This window comes from Bacillus rossius, chromosome 15 (genome assembly GCF_032445375.1).
Source record: "Bacillus rossius redtenbacheri isolate Brsri chromosome 15, Brsri_v3, whole genome shotgun sequence".
NCBI lineage: Eukaryota > Metazoa > Arthropoda > Insecta > Phasmatodea > Bacillidae > Bacillus > Bacillus rossius.
The window spans coordinates 41,216,497-41,235,729 of NC_086342.1; the positions used below are offsets into that span (position 1 = coordinate 41,216,497).

The 19,233-nt window shown below is 40.6% G+C and overlaps 1 protein-coding gene across 1 annotated transcript in view; it reads left to right on the forward strand.

The window, feature by feature from the left end:
- LOC134539438 (glutamate decarboxylase) overlaps nucleotides 1-19,233 on the forward strand; it is a 157,052-nt gene that overhangs the window by 100,943 nt on the left and 36,876 nt on the right. The window contains exons 3-4 of the mRNA XM_063381475.1: nucleotides 13,240-13,437; nucleotides 17,894-18,012. Of these exons, the coding sequence (XP_063237545.1) occupies nucleotides 13,240-13,437; nucleotides 17,894-18,012 (317 nt within the window). The remainder of the gene's footprint in view (nucleotides 1-13,239; nucleotides 13,438-17,893; nucleotides 18,013-19,233) is intronic.

A 19,233-nucleotide genomic window follows, 5' to 3' on the forward strand; every position in this document is an offset into this window, starting at 1 on the left:
AATACAGCAATTTTTGCTTAATTTGTATTTTTTGTCTTTTGGTTTTTTTGTAGTTTTCTTCTACAGACATACATGTGTTTAGCAATGGTGTATGTCCAAAAGCTTACATCAAGTCTAGATACGATATTTTCATTTTATTGGCTTCTGGGTGTCAAGACTTAGTCTACCTGACGATGCCAGCTGCAATGACGGCCGAAACTTCGCACGGCCTACACCCGGAAGCCAAGAAAATGCAGATATGGCCGTGAAAGCTTGCGATAGTTGTATTTAATATTTTTTTATGTGTTACATTATAGCTCTCCGTACACGGAATTCGGTAGGAGGAATTTCACGAAAGCATCGCGATTCACGTGGGACGGAAATGTGTAACCTACCACGGTGCCGCCATCTGTGACGGATGGGGAAAAACCAAAGTTCACAAAACCAAAGGAAAAATGTATTGTATTAAATATTTAATAAAATTAAACAACACGGGAATTATTTTTATAAAATTCCTTGTCGAAAATCAGATCAAAAGAATTACGTATTATTTTTTTAAGTCTTTTTTTCCCGCTTATCACAGCAGTTTCATTATATAGTTCAACAATTCGCTCTTCAAATTCGGATGATTAGATGGTCGATGAAGCTGCTCCGGCAACGAATTCTAGCGGCGAGTGCCGAAACTACTTGCGAGGCGTGTCCGGAAATGTAGTTGAAAACACTTGAATCAGCTCTTACCGAAGTCGAGATGTCGCACATCTCCGACGAGTGACGGAAGACTCGCTACTTATTAAACATTGTCGTGTAGAGCGGAGTGTGTCGAGGACGCCTACACTCGACAACACACGTCAGAGTTGCTGACGACGGAGTTGTCGATGGGCTGTTGTGAGGGACCGCCCACGCGGTAGTTCGGGGAACACGAGGACAGTCAAGCCAGGGGCGAACCACACGTAACTTAGAAACACACGTCTTAGAACAGTCATAACTTAGAACCCTCGAAAAAAATCCACGTAATTTAGAACAGTCATAACTTAGAACCCTCGAAAAAAATCCACGTAATTTAAAACAGTCATAACTTAGAACCCTCGAAAAAATCCACGTAATTTAGAACAGTCATAACTTAGAACCCTCGAAAAAAATCCACGTAATTTAGAACTGTCATAAGTTAGAACGATCATAAGTTAGAAACACACAACTTTTAACAGGCATAACTTAGAATATTCTCTCTCGTGTGTTTCTAAGTTATTGGTTTCTAGGATGCGTGTTTCTAAGTTGCGTGTTTCTAAGTTACGTGTTTCTAAGTTGCGTGTTTCTAAGTTGTGACAGCACCCCGAGCCAGGGTCGCCAACCGTGTTCTCCGAGGAGTCACTGCGCCCGCTGTCTCCGTGAAGAACTTGCAGCTTCGCCGAGTCACTCAAGGTCGCGTGCACTTAAGCATGGCCTCCAAGTTCCATTACGGGCCTGGACCCAGGATCGGGGGACCACCTCCCCCCCCCCCCCCCACACACACAGTCACGTGCTACATTATAATTGCATGGTTATTTCTTACCTACACTCTTTTTAGAATGTAATGTAACCTGAAAATGCAGGGTAAAATTATGGTTACTATTTTATAAGTCCAAACCAAGCTTTATTTATAAAATTATTTTACTTTAAAATAACCACAGCGAGTATGTATGTTTACTTCCCACACTGGGATAGGCTCGGGCCCTGGACTCAGGGGTACACCCAGACCCACCCTTGTGGGGGCCACGACTTAAAGTAAGACATAAAAGGGTTTATAATATATGCGCTGTTTGATTCCTTTTTTAAAATGGAACAGAAACATCTACGTTTAATTAAATATATATTTGTACATTTGTATATTTGCATGAAAACAACTGTATCACTACAATATAGTGTTAGCGGTAATACTTGGTCCTGATTCCTACCCGGTCATTTGTGATTTGTGCTGTCCCAGTGCCTCCAATAGTTGCAAACCGTTCTTTGAATAGCTTTCCAGTATTAACTAGCGCACATTAATAAGCATAATAAAACAAATTCATTAAAGTCAAATTATTACATATGCGATTATCATTTACATAGTTTAAAACAATTAATGCTTGAATCAAACAAAGATCGAAAATAAAATTTTGCATTAATTTTCTTAATAAACACCTCGAAAGAAACGTGTTTCATACATGCAAAAATAACCGTAGCCATTTATTGTACAAAGTTACAATATCTTACTTGTTGATTGGCAACTGGTTTCTAAAGGCACACAAGTGATTTGGCAGTTTCGCTACTGCAAACAATTCAAATTGCTAAACGGATCACATATTAAAATTATATATTTTTAACAACGGAAAGTTTTTCGCAACAAACCCACGGTGACGAACACCTCAGTAAGTGAGTAAGGTCGAAATAACTTTTGTAATTTTTTTTTCTAGTAAAGTAATTTTATCTGTTTCACGTTTTAACAAAAAACTTTCATTCAAACAATTTTAAATATCTATTATCGTGAATTATTTTCGTTTCAGTGGGATAGCGGTCCTCGCAAATTGTTTTTAATATCAATCATAAGTAGCTTGGCTTCTGGGTTGTAGCCGTGTCCTTGGCTACTTCATACAATGGCCGTGAAAGCCTGCGAAATTTTTTAAATATCATGTTGTTGGTTCGACTCCCAGGCAGGGCAACCTTATGCCAGAGTCACTTGGATCCGCCAACTACCCTCCACTGAGGCCATCTTTCCAATTCTGGAAATTAAATATTTAAAATGTTACTTGCCCCAGTACTTTGTTTTCCACTAATAAACTTTTCAAATACTACAATATTATCTAAAGCTTGTTTTAATTTAAACGAGTATAAATGTAATTATTTTTTCCCCATGTGTAGGAATATGAACATAATATTCAAATTATAATTAAGAGCAACTAGTTCTTGCTCTATCCCCAGTCTTTTATTATACACTATGCTCTCTTGTTATATTATTTACACAATGCTTTACAGGAAATAGACCTGACAATTACAAAAGCAAGCTTATGTGTAAGTGCTAATAGTTTTCTTTATGCGTATGTGCAGTATTCTGAAAATCAATACTATGATATACACAATCACACTTTTTATTTGGTTTATTATTTTTTTAATTAGAAGTTAAAATGTGCAATTTATTTAGATATTAATAAATAATACATTGATTAAAAATACAAAGTTACATTTTAAGTTAAAACCTTCATAATTTACCAGAGAAAAAACTCCAGTTAAAATCTAAATAAATCACATCATCACTTAAACACGACAGTCACAAAGTAATATATTTTTTAGTGAAACATCTTCATAGAGAGTTGTATATTGCCGAGGTGATGACGTCATCAGGAACATAACGAAAGTGAAACGCTCAGAGGGCAAACAAAATGGCGACGGTCAAGTAATGGTACAGGGTATTGGGGTGATCGAGAGCATGTCTGCATTACAGAGCACACTCGCATACTTTTGCGCTCGTGCACTTGCGTACTCGCATACTTTCTCACATTATTATACATGCTTATACCTCTACGCAAGGGCGCAAATCTGCGGTATTCTCAAGGGGTGGTCGCGCGGAAATTCCCGGGCCGTGGGAGGGTGGGTTTTAACCGACACAAGTCGTCTCTGGACAAGGTGCTTGTATAATATGTGCAGTCCATATTTCGGCCTAAAAGCAGAAAACTTTAAAATGCAAAGAAAGTTTTCCATAAAGTGTAGTTATGACGGTTACATTTATCAGCCCTGTTTCACAGACACCATTTTGCAAGCTCAACTGGGGCCTGTCAATGAGGGACTTCTTAATTCCAGGGGGGGGGGGGGGGGCTGGGCCCCCTATATCCCCTCCCCCACGGGATCTGGGTGTGAAGTTTTACATCTCACGCGCGTTGCGTCCACGCAGCAATTAGTTTTTATTTGGATTTTTCTGAAGTTATACTTTTTTTTGGGACCAGTTATGAAAAATAAAAATACAGTGAATTTTTTACGATACGATAGCATCATGAACGATATTTTCACGGTATAAAAAATTAAATACAAAAAGCCACATATAAATTAAAACTATTTATGTGATTTTAAATATTTATACTTAATTTACTGATATTGAATACTGGTCCATATCATTAAAAATACATTTTTATTGTGAATATTAGTTATATAAATTTTGTTTATAAACATATTCCATTATATTTTCAGTTGTTTTTATTAAGTGAATTTAAGTTCCCGTATGTATAATTGATTTTAATTAAAAATAATAAATTATTACGTTATTACTTAATAAGCATATTTATTAAGTTTTGTTATAAAAAATTCATTTCGTTTGTTTTACTATATTAAGGAATTCATTTCATATTTTTGTTTGCATTAATATTGAATACTGTGTATCTATTCTTTTAATTTATAGATTACCAGATGTGTGTTTGTTTATTTATTTCTGATGATTATTTGCAAGCAGATTTGAGGTTAGCATTTTCTTGGCCTCTGGGTGTGGGCCGTGTCAGGTAAGTGTCTGGCGATTGTTTCGGCAGTCATTGCAATTGCCATCATCAGGTAGACTAATTCTGACTGGCTTTCTGATGATGGCAGCTACAATGACCGCCGGAACAATCGCGAGACAACTACCTGACACGGCCCTACGTCCAGAAGCCGAGGAAATGCAGACAATGGCCGTGAGAGCCTGATATCTTCACGAGATGTGAGGTTGGCCTGCAACCGCGCCGAGTGAGCGCGCCCATGTCACACGACGTGCGACGGACGAGAGACAGGCGCTTGTCAGAGAGGGGGAAGCCTACGATTCACTCGTCCTTCTGGACATACCCGAATACTCACGTTGGGAAGCCTTCTTTTCACAGACGAGAGAGCTAAACCCGAACTTCTCCGAAGTTCATGCTCGCTTTTTTTTTTTCCGTACCACAACAGGTGTATTTAATTGGGGGAAACCGTTTCAATGATTTCACAGTATCTTTAATGTAGCTATCCACAGTGTTTTAAAGTATTTTTAATGTAGCTAACCTAACCTAATTGACCATTAGTTATCATGAGTTGTATATTTATTTACAATGAACAAAAAAAAAACCGAAGATGCACGATCGGGCGTTTGGCTCTCTCGCCTGTTGAAAGAAGGCTTGCCAACGTGAGTATTCGGGTATGTCCTGAAGGATGAGTGAATCGAAGGCTTCCCGTCAAGAGGGGGCGAGAGACAGGCTGCGAGGGGTGGCTCGGAGGCTGAGGGTCGGGGTATCGCCGTCAAGAGCACAGCTGTCAGGGATTACTGCAGCGAGCCGTGCAGCCCTTCTGGCCCTGCAGGGGGGGGGGGGGGGGGCTAATGACCGCCCGGGGCGCTGCTACAACTGTCGATAATGCGCGGGGCATTAGCCCTGATTGAGACAGCCTCCCCCTCCGCCCGCGCTACCTGCCCGTCAAAACACGCCACGTCTCAACTTTTGTTCTAGACTGGTGCGTTCATAATCTTACTGTGATGATTATCCACAAATAATTGTTTAGATTTATTTGACGTGATTACGTCTGTTTGTTACTTAGCGTGAACTCTTGTATATAGAACTGTGTTGTGAGTTGACTTTGTGGCTCTTGTACCGGGCCAAGTGATAGACACAGTTTAAATCACCCGCGCCCCAGCTTTTTACAGTTGGAACCATGTTGGAACACTGCAAGGGTTGGCGTCCATAAACCGTGAGAGTGGTATCCCTGCAGTGAGAAACAAAAAACAGTCTTCGTTTAACAGTTTTCTTTCTCTTCTGTTTTTGGAAAACTATTATGTTTGTATCGTATTTTCGTTTTATTGTGTTTTTGTCTCGTTTCAACTGTTGTGCTGAATTTTTTGGGTTCTGTATTTTTGTGCTGTCATCATTTGTAGGTTTTTTCGTTTTGTTAGTCCATTTTTCTTTGTTTTTCTTTGTTTGTTGACCATATTCCTGTTGTGGAGTATTGTGTGGTGTTTATATCCTGGCAACAGCAATTTTTTGCTTAATTTGTGTTAATGTAATTTGTGTTTTTTGTAGTTTTCTTCTACAGACATACATGAGCATAGCAATGGCGTATGTCCAAAAGCCTACATCAAGTCATGCACTCCCATTGCAAAAATCTTTCAAAAATAATAGTCTTCGTTTTCACCGGCATGATGGCGGTAGGTCGCAATGGTGCGGGCTGACGCTACCGTGTAATTTATGTTGCATCGTCGGTTAAAACCATCTCGATACAGTCCACATATGTTTGTCATCATTAACAACGTCTTATAAATCGATGAACGCCGGCTGCACGCACGAAAAAGCATGACTCATTGTCACGTTCCGCCTGAGCCGAGCGTGCAAGAACCGTGCGAGTTAATCTTCTGTAATATCAAACAGGTTAAAGTGGGCTTTTTAAAAGCAGCACTTTAAAAAAATTGATATGACGTTACCACGTAAAATAATCGTCCGTAAACCGACTTTACAGACAACCTCTCCTTTTTTTTGTTTACCGAATTAAACCGGGAAATCCCAGCTCTCGGACAGAATACGGCATTTGGTAGAAGCGATTTCAAGCATGGAACGGAAGTCACACGGAACGGAAACTTGTTATTGATGGCGTGAACCAAAAAAATTAAAAAAAAAAAAACAGAGGGATTCTTTAAAGTATCGACTGTTATAGAATTTTGAACTATTTGAGCAGTGTTTAAGTGAAAATTCCATGTCGATTGTCAAGTACAAAAATTTTGATTTTGATTTTTTTTGCTTTCATCGCAGCCATCTCATTATAAAGTTCGAAATTTCGCTCTGCTAATAACATGGTTCAATAGTCGACTTAGCTGCTCCGGCAACGAATTATAGCAACGTGTGTGGAAACTACGAGTGATCCGCCTCAAGAAATATAGTTAAATACACGTTTGCGTATATGTTTATTACGCGCGGCATTATTTTAAAGAATTCTTCGTTGAATTTCGTGTCCGAGTTTCGTAATATAAGTGTGTTTGCAACATAAGACTCGTGATTTTGCTCGTTACCGTGGTTAGATGTTACACCTCTCAGGCAGGACTCAAACACTCACTCACATTTTTTTGACGTGACAACGTCTAATAAATCGACGAACGCCGGCTGCACGCACGAAAAAGTGTCCCGTTACGCTCATTGTACGCTTGCGCCGCATCTATCTCTCTTCCACTCGATTGGAACAACCATCGATTTGACTTTTTCGAGGCACATTAAACTTGAAACACTCCCATTAGTTTCCTATTTTTCCTATCATCGTCCTATCCTTAACAGACTAACATAGATTGGAAGAAGTTAAATAGCAAACATGTATAAAAGTTATAGTTAAAATAATATCTTCGTTAAAGTAATAAAAATGTTTGAATTAATGAGTGCAAATAAAAGTAAATTTATCAATTAAATTGTAGATTTCATTACACTCCTTCTTTGTATCCATACAAAATAGTGATAATTCAATAGAAATGATTCAATTTTATTCATAAAAGTATGCAATCATTTCACCAATGTTTTGTTATGCCGTTGTCACGTTAAACTATCGTCCGTAAACCGACATTACAGACAACCATTTTTTTTAAAATTAACGTTTATTTTGGTTTAAGTATTTTCTCTCAAACAAGTTGATTCAAAATCTTTAGAAAATTAATGATTGGCGTATTCGTGGTGCATATGTAAGGGGTAAAATATGTAGGCTATAGTATTTTTGTCAAACATGTTAAAACTGCTTGTTCACATAATGCCCTCGTCAGTAGTGATTCCAGCATCAGGCGTGGAACAATCCTCAAGTATCAGCCGCCCAAACCAACTACAAGTACACACGGACAGGCTGCTCAGTGAGCGTCCTGGTATTGTCCATGTTTTGTCCAGTTAGTATCCAGGTACTGTCCAGTTAGTATCCAGGTACTGTCCAGTTAGTATCCAGGTACTGTCCAGTTAGTATCCAGGTACTGTCCAGTTAGTATCCAGGTACTGTCCAGTTAGTATCCAGGTACTGTCCAGTTAGTATCCAGGTGGTGTCAAGGTACGGACCAGGTGCAGTCCTTGTGCTGTCCATTTACTGTCCAGATGGTGTCCAGTTCGTGTACAGGTGGAGTTAATGTGGTGTCCAGGTGGTGGTTTATACGATATTGCCACCGCTCGGGCAATGCTATATGCCAGGGTGGTGCGACATTACCTTTTTTCAACACATCGCAACTAGACGCAATGCAAGGCACATCAAAGCAAAAAGATGCTGCCATAAATAAAACAATTGGTAATATCGGTATCTCAAAAACATCAGTATCGTTAATATCACCATTGAATATATTTTATATATTACATTAAATATATTCAAAGATATCACCGAGGCAAATATAAATCGCTAAACTCTACAAAACTGAAATTAACAGCGAAAATTTCAACGTCACCAATACTGACATTGAAATTCTTGATAATAGTAACAGCTCGCTTCGGTGCTGACGCATGACACTCGTCTAAAATTATGTGAACGACTACGGTGAGAGCAGGTGTAAATATTGTTGAGCTACGGAAAGGAAATGGAAGAACTTACTCATAAAAAATTTTTGTGTATTACCAGTACCTGCGACAGAAGTGAAACTTATTTGGAAATTCGAACCTCAACACGTAAGTATATTGTAAGGGGTAAAACGGCAGAGAGAAAGAGAGAGAGAGAAGGAGAAAGAGAGAGAGAAATAGAGAGAGAGAGAAAGAGAAAGAGAGAGAGAGAAATAGAGAGAGAAAAAGAGAGAGAGAAAGAGACAGATACAGAGAGAGAGAGAAAAAGAAGCAAAATTTCTAAATAAACATGGATTAACAAAATGACTGTATAGATATTGGTTGTTGTCGTGTTGTTCTGGAAGGAGCGCGCACTGGAGGCAGGCGAGCGAGGAGCGAGTGGAGGTCCAGGCTCCTGCACGCCTCGCCGCTCCACAAGATTGTTTCCTCCCCCCACCCCCCAGCGCCAGATTATGTCACTCGGCCAGGCGTGAGTCCTGGGGCGAGGGTCTAGAGACTCAGTGGGGCGCGCGGCAGAAAACAACCGGGATTCCAGACGTCCCTGTCTCCCCCCCCCTCTCTCCCCTAGAGTCCACGTCACGAGCTTACGTCCGGGCAACACAGACGGACGTCGTTGCTTCAACGGCCGTCAGACCTCGCCCTCTTGCCGTTCCAAACAGGTTGAAGAACGTCCCAGACGTAAATACAAACAGTATTATCAACCGTGGGCGTTGTAGTATTTTGGCTCAAGGTTACTTCAGCGGCCATCAGATTTCGTCCTCTTGCCGTTTCAAACAAATTGAAGAACGTATCAGACGTAAATACAAACAGTACATCAACTGTGAGCGTTGTAGTGTTTTGGCTGAAGGATACTTCAACGGCCGTCAGATTTCGCCCTCCTGTTGTTTCAAACAAGTTGAAGAACGTCCTAGACGTAAATCCGAACATTGTCATCAACCGTGAGCGTTGTACAGTTTTGGCTCAAGGTCACAATTTAAAGAGTTGACTAGAAAAAAACAGTTATAAGATAAGCGCATGCGTGAGTGTTTGCTTTTATTTCTCGCTTGCAGCGCCACCTACGCAAAACATAACGCAATGCGAAATTTTTTTTCCCCCCCTTTTGGGGCTTTATAAAAGATCGTGTCTACGTTGCCAGAGTTGAGACAGAGAATTGAAGAGCTTCCATTACACCGGACGTGTTGACCAAAGTGTGGGGAGAATTTGACTTTAGCTTGGATGTGTGCCGTATAACTAAAGGTGCATACATTGGAAATTTGTAAGAAAAACTTGGTAAGTTTACCTTCAATTTGATGTATGATCTGTTGTGAATAGTCTAAATTAAACTGTTGTATTAAATAATTGAAACTGAGATGCTCTTTTATGGACATCCTGTATTTTGAGCCCACTTGCAATAAAGCTTTCTTCTTTAAATATTTTTTTTTATATATTTGGCATACTGCTTAGCTCTGACTACTTGTTATAGTCAACAATTGTGAGCTAGTGTGATTATCATGATAGTTGTTGTCACCCGCGTTAAATAATAACTTATTTCTTCGTGACGCTTATCTGGGAGATATATTTTATGGCTTGAAATGACAAGAAGTTGGGAAAATAATTAAAAAATTAGAAAATTTCAAGATGGCAGGTTACAATCCCACCTTTAAGACCCAGTATCACACGTCAGGTTGATATTTTTCGTTTTTCTAGTTATACTTGTTTTGGTAGCATCGACGGGTGAAATTTCAGTTTGCAACGGTAAAACGACATTCTGCGCGCCGTATGTATTGGCTGTCATGAACACGGTGGGGCGTAACAAGCATACAGGTGTGCCAAATAGATCCATATACTTAAATTATAAGAAAACATAAAATCAAATTTGAAATACGTCAGAAACCTCGCATTGTATACAAGCCACACCTATTTTTAAACGAAATGGAATGTGTCTGTAGCTCAGTGATGCCAACAGCCACATCACGATATCAAATTTGAGCACCATCGAGCTAGAGTGTGAACACTTGAGAACATTTTGTGCCGTTGGCAATGCTGTTTTTTTTCTACATAAAGCGAACGGGAAGCCTAAGATGTCCATTTAGTTCTGTCCCTGCCCGATTACACCCGAACAATTCACCTTCGGCCAACCTCAGGTTTATTTATAAATATTTATATTTCTTTTTTATTTTAATGTAGCTATACTAACCTAACTAACCGTCCATAGTGTTTCAAAGTGTTTTAATGTAGCTAACCTAACCGACCACTTTTAATATTTGGATTAATTTTTCCTGCGCAAAAATAAAACAAATCCCGAAGTTGGCCGAAGGTGAATTGTTCGGGTGTAATCGGTAAGGGACAGAACTTGATGTACATCTTAGGTCTCCCAAGGCGAACATCTCAAGACAACCAACTTTATAAAAGAAACATGAGCTGTCTCAAGGTAATTCAGTGGTAAAGTGCGAGTTGTCTAATAATCACGACGTTGCATTTTCAGCGAGGTTCAATGGATACCACCTCGTCGCTTTATACAGAATGAGTCTGAATTCGACAAAGAAACTCCACATGCAGGTTAATCACAACAAAATAAGTTGAAAACTCGATACGACCTCTAAAGTGCTTTCCAAGTCTGGTGTACGTCTTTTGAATATGGAATTGAACAACATTTTTATTACTAATAATAGAGAAAGTTGGAACACAACGTATAAAAATGGATAACCAAGTGATCATATCAAAGTAAGGCGTGCCCGGCGTGGCTTAATTTGAGGGGGAGGGGGGAGGGGGGAATTTGGATCGATGACTCTCCCGAGCCAGAATTTTATTAAGTATTTATTTTTGAGGGTATAATTATAAATACTTAATCACTCATATTCATATGTTGAAATTTGATTTCACCGAACGCTGGATGAAACTAGGCATATTCCTAAAGTAAGTACCATTTAGTCATAACAAAAAAAATAATCTCGTGAAAAATATTTTTGACGTGATAACGTCTTATAAATCAATGAACGCCAGCTGCACGCACGAAAAAGGGTGGCTCATTGTCACGTTCTGCCTGAGCCAAGCGTGCAAGAACCGGCCAACCACCGAGCGAGAATATATTCCATAATATCAAACAGGTTAAGGCGGGCTTTTTAAAAGCAGCAATTTAAAAAATGTGATTTATTTGTCCAATTTCGTCATTTCAAATTAACATTTTATTGACATTGATTTTATTTCAGTTTATTTCTATAACAAATTGTTCGTGATTATATTTAAACAAATTATTTAAATTAAAATTGCAAAAACTGTAAATAATATTTGAAAATTAAAAAGTATGGAAATTTTCATCAATGTTTTCTTATGACGTTATCACGTAAAATTATTGTCCGTAAACCGACTTTACAGAAACTCCCTTCTTTTACTTACAACTTTAGTTTACTAGATGTCTACTTCACATTTTCACATAATCGTCATTCAGTTCCAAACAAGTTTCGCAAGACTGCGCCAGTTTCTTTAACCCCTCTGCAAAGAAGTACGCCGCCTGGGAATACCTCGGTTATAGGCATCATGGCCCGGAATACACATATCGTGAAGCCTACATACAGGCGCTTGGTAAACATCTCCGGAAAATGTAAAAACAATCAATTATGGCTACCATTTTTTGGGACGAAAAGGACGTAATTTTGGTTGATTTAATGAAACGTGGCTGAACAATTAAAACAAAAATTTCAAAATTATGGTTATCATGAGTTTTAATTTTTTTTAATGACCAAAATGGAACCTACTTTACGAACAGCCCTCGTATCAAAGTTCAGTATTCGAACTGGCGCCGCTCTAGCAAGTGCAGTGAACCGGCTGGCGAATTTAGTGCATCGTCTGCCAAGGTGTGAGCACCGGCTGGTGAATTGAGCGCACCAGCTAGAGAATCGAGTGCACCATCTGGCGAGGTGAGTGCACCATCTGGAGAGGTGAGTGCACCGGCGGGCGAGGCGAGTGCACCGGCAGGAGAGGCGAGTGCACCGGCTGGAGAGGTGAGTGCACCGGCGGGCGAGGCGAGTGCACAGGCTGGCGAGGCGAGTGCACCGGCTGGCGAGGCGAGTGCACCGGCTGGAGAGGCGAGTGCACCGGCTGGAGAGGTGAGTGCACCGGCGGGCGAGGTGAGTGCACCGGCAGGAGAGGCGAGTGCACCGGCTGGAGAGGTGAGTGCACCGGCTGGCGAGGCGAGTGCACAGGCTGGCGAGGCGAGTGCACCGGCTGGCGAGGCGAGTGCACCGGCTGGAGAGGCGAGTGCACAGGCTGGCGAGGCGAGTGCACCGGCTGGCGAGGCGAGTGCACCGGCTGGAGAGGCGAGTGCACCGGCTGGAGAGGTGAGTGCACCGGCGGGCGAGGCGAGTGCACCGGCAGGAGAGGCGAGTGCACCGGCGGGCGAGGTGAGTGCACCGGCGGGCGAGGCGAGTGCACCTGCTGGCGAGGTGAGTGTACCAACTAGCGAGGTGAATGCACCGGCGGGAGAGGCGAGTGCACCGGCAGGAGAGGCGAGTGCACCGGCGGGCGAGGTGAGTGCACCGGCGGGCGAGGCGAGTGCACCTGCTGGCGAGGTGAGTGTACCAACTAGCGAGGTGAATGCACCGGCGGGAGAGGCGAGTGCACCGGCAGGAGAGGCGAGTGCACCGGCGGGCGAGGTGAGTGCACCGGCGGGCGAGGCGAGTGCACCTGCTGGCGAGGTGAGTGTACCAACTAGCGAGGTGAATGCACCGGCGGGAGAGGCGAGTGCACCGGCAGGAGAGGCGAGTGCACCGGCGCACCCGTGTTGCAGGACACCCGCGCTTCTTCAACCAGCTGTCGTGCGGCCTGGACCTGATCTCCATGACGGGCGAGTGGCTGACGGCCACGGCCAACACCAACATGTTCACCTACGAGATCGCGCCCGTCTTCATCCTCATGGAGCACGTGGTCTTGGAGAAGATGCGCGACATCATCGGCTTCCGCGGCGGCGACTCCATCCTGGCGCCAGGTGACCTCCCGCCCGTGTGACTCTGCGGGAAGCCTTCTGCGCGCGGGCGAGAGAGCCACAGCCCGGAGTCCATGCTCGCTTCTTCCCCCGTTCTATCTCATTGTATAAACCGGTGTGGCATTACATTTTAGGGTCGATTAGCATAGGTTAGCTACATTATAAATACTTTAAAACATTGTCGACATTTGGTTATATTAGGTAAGTATAGCTACATTAAAAATACTGGTAAAATCATTTTATGGTTGCTCAGCAAATAACTTTTTAATATGTAGCTATCCAGGGCTAGGAAACCGTTTACATGATTTCACAATATCTTTAATGTAGCTATCCTAACCAAATCAACCGTCCACAATGTTTTAAAGTATTTATAATGTAGCTAACCTAACCTAATCGACCATTAGTTATCATGAGTTAAAATATAAAAAAAAACCAAAGATGCACGATCAGACATTTGGCTCTCTCGTATGTGAAAAGAAGGCTTCCCGCGTGCCTCCCAGTTCAGGTCATGATTTTATATTCACATCAATCACTGATCAACCTTTAGACTTCTGACGTGATAACGTCTTACACAACGATGAACGCCGGCTGCACGCACGAAAAAATTGTCACGTTCCGCCTGAGCCGAGCGTGCAAGAATCGGCCAACCACTATGCGAGAAAATCTTCTATATAATATCAAACAGGTTAAGGCGGCCTTTTTTTAAAACTAATTGTTCGTGATTATATCTAAACAAAATCATTTAAATTAAATTTGCAAAAACCTGTAAATAATATTTGAAAATTAAAAAGTATAGAAATTTTTCATAAATGTTTTCTTATGACGTTATCACGTAAAATTATCGTCCGTAAACCGACTTTACAGACAACCCCACTTTTTTTGTTAACATTTTGATTTTTTCAATTGTTTAACTGTCACGAAATGAAAAATATATATACAGCGCATACCTTTTGTATAATTAGCTGCCAAAGTTACAGTTTTAACGTTTTTATTTTGTACAAATAAGGAGAATATAATTTAGTCAGAATTGAACCTTTTTTGGTTTAACTGCAATGCCACTGGCTACTTCAAGAAATGGTATGATTTTCTATCACAAAAACTCATTTTATGTTTCTTGGCTGTCAAAATCGTAAAAAATTAGAGAAATTTGAAATGTCAGGTATAATTAATTAATATTTTCTGAAAGAAATTTTAAACCATTTCTTGAAGTAGCCAGTGACATTGCAGTTAAACCTAAAAAGTTTCAGTTCTGAAATAAATTAAATTCTCCTTATTTGTACACCCAAAAACGTTAAAAAAAAAGTAACTTTGGCAGCTAATTATGCAAATACGTATTCATATTTTTCATTTCGTGAGAGTTAAACAATTGAAAAAGTCTAGAAGTTTAGCTGTAATTACTGTAAATATAAAATCATGACCTGAAATGGGAGGCACCCCCTTAAGCACTGTATCGTCGCCTGTGTTTCGTGACTGGCTTGAGTTGCTCACAGGTGCATGCTACTGTCGGCACACTGGTCCTGTTTTTCCTGGTCAGAGTTGGCAATGGCTTCTATTATGGACGGCCACCAATTAAAATTTCTCTGATTGTTCCCTGAAAAAAATACAGGTTCCTAACTATCTTTTATACTTTAGAGGAGAATAAATGTAATAATATCGTATTAGAAAGTTCCGTAGCAACAGTCAGAACAGGATATATATATATATATATATATATATATATATATATATATATATATATATATATATATAGTTTCATTATCTGCTCTGCACACCAGGACAAACCAAAACTATTCTTAATAATGTTCACAAGCATTAACGACCATTGTATGAAGTAGCTTGGCTTCTGGGTTGTGGCCGTATCCTAGGCGAATAATTCACCGACGTTTTGGTAGACATTGCAGTTTCCATCATCGGGGAGCAGTTACCTACCAAGTACCTACTAGTAGGTAACTGATCCCTGATGATGGCGACTGCGATGTCGACCAAAACGTCGGTGAATCATTCGCCAAGGACGCGGCTACTACAACCTTTGAATATATATATACATATCCAAAGCTACAACCCAGAAGCCAAGCTACTTCGAAAAATATTGTTGTAAGCCAAGTCCGGGGATGTGATGTATACGTGTTGCTGGATCGCAGCACAAGAGCGCCTGAAAGTAGTCAGCACGTCGTGCATCGCAGCTACAGACATACACTGTGTTGCCTGCCTGTAGGCGCCCCTGCCACGCCTGTTCCAATACACTGCAGATACCTGACAAAAGTTAAAACACAGACGGTATTCGCCCACTGAAGTCCTTTGATTTACCTTCTTAGCACAAAGTTTTATTATATTTTACCACTCCTGTTAAGGGGATAGTATCCCAGATCATTTTGCTTCCATAATTTCGTGTTTTGCTCAAATTATAACATGCAAGGAAATTTTAAAGCATTGTTACGGTTTACAGGGTTTGTAAAGGGATAGCCCAAATAAAGATTTTTATCACACACAGTTTTATTTATAGCCACTATTTACATTACTACCTAATAATCTAAAAAAGCCAATTAATCAATTGTACTTAAAAAAAAATGTTGCTTCCCCAGTCATTCGGTTCTTACACACCGCACACCTCGCTGGGCCGCACCTCTGGCGCAACTATCGCCGCAGCACCCCTCGTGGTCCTCCGTCACCACACTCCGCCGCCGCCGTCGCACTTCCACTTCGCCGAGATCCCACTCGACGCCTCGCTCGGAACTTCGCTCGGGACTCCGCCGCGCCCGCGACACTATCGCCTGTATCTGAACTCTTCGCCCTGGAACCCTCGTCTAGGGACTTCGCCGCTCTATTGACAGGAAGATCCGCCGCGGGAGAGCTCCTGCCTGAACTTTGAACTGTCTCTCGACTCTCCTCCTGAGGCAGACGTCCTCTTTTTATATATCAGCCACCATCTTTGTGCTTAAGGAGTGCAGAAATAATGCGAATAGTATGTCTAAAAAATCTCTCAATTTAAAGCCAATCTTACAAACAGCGATGAGATAATCGGTTTAATTTTGCCGGAGTAAAATTTTGAAAATTGGCGCTTTTTACACCGTGAGTAATTTTTTTCTTAACAAAATGACGCCAGTGGCTTGAAAAGTCTGCAAAAAGGCTTAAAGTTCGCATCTACAAGCCGCTATTAAGCCACCATGGTTATGACCTTAACAATAAGGATGGTACTGTCGCCATATTGAATTATTAAGTAACCGTTACAACCGCCATCTTGAAAATCCGTATTTTTATGGTATAAAATCGGGGAGAAAATTTAAATTAATAAAAAATAAATAATAAACATTTTATAAAAAACATACAGTCATCTTGGAGTATGACATCATGGCAGCCATCTTGAAAATTCGTATTTTTTTATACCAGGAAATCGGTAAATATTTTATTTTAAATGTTATTTAATATTAAATTTAATTAAATAATTCCGCCATCTTGTATTATCAAGTCACGGCCTCCATTTTTAAAATACCTATTTTTTTATTTAATGAAATCAGGAAATATTTAAAAATAATTTTTATATAACTAATTATAAATTTTTAATAAATATATTCCTCTATCTTGGATTATGATGTCATGGCCGCCATTTTGAAAAATCGTAATTACTATCCGGAAAAATGGAAAAAAATTTAAAATATATAAAAAACATATTTAAAAACTTTTTTTATAAAATTATAATTTAAAAACACACTAACATCTTGGAGTCTTCGTTCGGACCTGGCCAGAGCAAAAAAATGGCGCTGGATCCTTCCTCCACAGAAGCCACCGACAGACTGACATTACACCACTGACCTTGGCGGCCATCTTGGATCCACCATCTTGGATCCGCCATATTGGATCCGACATTTTGTTTTCCACCATTTTGAATCATGATGTCACTGTTGTAATTTCCGTTACTGCCGCCATCTTGAAAATCCGTCATTTTTATATTAGGAATATGGGAAAAATTTTAAAATTATTTAAAAAAATTTAATCAATAGAACTTAAAAAACATTTCATAAAAGTATTATTCAAAGCTATGACTTACCAGAGATATCAGACCTAGGTCATGTTTTCACGTGGTCAAATTAACTTCACTTACTGCTACTACAGCATCTCGGTGATGCGAACTCACAAGATTTCACCCATCCAACACGCACATAATACAGTAGAGTATATTCAATGTATTAGTGTATATAGCCTATGCGTGTACATATACACAGGCCGCTGCGATTCGCCAGTCTGGCGCAACACGTCGCTAGCATGTCAGTGACGCGAACCCGTATGTTTTGCACCTACCAAAAATCGCTCAACGCGGCTAAAGAAGTTTTCATTTAAAAAAAATTGAGAACTACTTCTCCTGTTGCGTGCTGACCTAACTGGGTGCGCCCCGGGCTAGGAAGGAGTGCAGTGACCTCCAGCAAGTGTTGGAGGGAGTGTGTGGCGGGATGTTGTGTTGCAGGCGGCTCCATATCCAACCTGTACGCCTTCCTGGCGGCGAGACACAAGCTGTTCCCCGGCTACAAGGAGAAGGGCATACACTCCATCGCCGGCCAGCTGGTCATGTTCACTTCCGACCAGGTGAGCCAGTCACAGAGACCGGACAAATTCGCGGGTTCAGTGACCTCCAGGATGGACTCCAACATCCTCTACACACTCGGGCAAATGCCCATTGGCTGCTGACTTGTGAGTCGTCTCGACTGGGTGGCCTGTGATTCGACACTTCTACGAGTGAGGGTCTCTAATTGGCCCTCAGTCCTCCAGATTAACAGTGAACCAATGACAGAAGCAGCACAAAGGTATAATTATTTGAATTTTAGCATAACACGAAAAAACCCGCGAATTTTTCAGGTCTCTAGCGAGTTACCTTCCCCCCACCCCACACCCCCTTCTGCAGTACATATCCTCGCGCCAGTGGTCGACCGCACACTGTTAGAAGTCACAGTACATTTACGATTCAATGCAGTTTTTTTTGACGTGACGTCTTATAAATCGATGAACACCGGCTGCACGCACGAAAAATTGTGTCACGTTTCACATGAGCCGAGCGTGCAAGAACCGGCCAAACCACCGTGCGAGAAAATCTTCCATAATATCAAACAGTTTAAGACGGGCTTTTTAACTAATTGTTCGTGATTGTATTCAAAAAAAATTATTTAAATTAAATTTGCAAAAACTGTAATTAATATTTGAAAATTAAAAAGTATGCCATTTTTCATCAATATTTTCTTATGACGTTATCACGTAAAATTATCGTCCGTAAACCGACTTTACAGACAACCCCCCCCCCCCCTTTTTTTTGTTGAAATACACCATTGCCGTTTTTTCACTGTTTGTCATGGAAAAATTTCCGAAAATCAAAAATGTGAAGATAAATATTCACAGAAAACAAGGCTGACTCAGCTGGTGTCGGACAAACGTATCCAACGATGAAACTAAACAAGTGTTATGGACAACACAACGACGACAGCACGGACAAAAAAATGTTCGACAGATAAATTCATATAAACAGTCGCAAAACTGCAATGGCGTATGTTAAAAAAACTGCATTATATCAAAATTATTCATTGCATGAATCATTTGTAGAAAGTAAATTTACGGACTTTTCAACGAACAGCCATTCTTAAATAAACGAAGATTTTTTCGTAATTTTAAATAACCGAATCTTCGTAGAAACTACACCGTATTTTTATTTCCGAGCTGTGTGTTTCGTTCTAAACAAAGGAAAAACACACAAGTGGACAGAAGAAGAGCGTGTTTTTTACAAGTTTTTGAAAGGTCTGTTAATATAGGAAGAATATT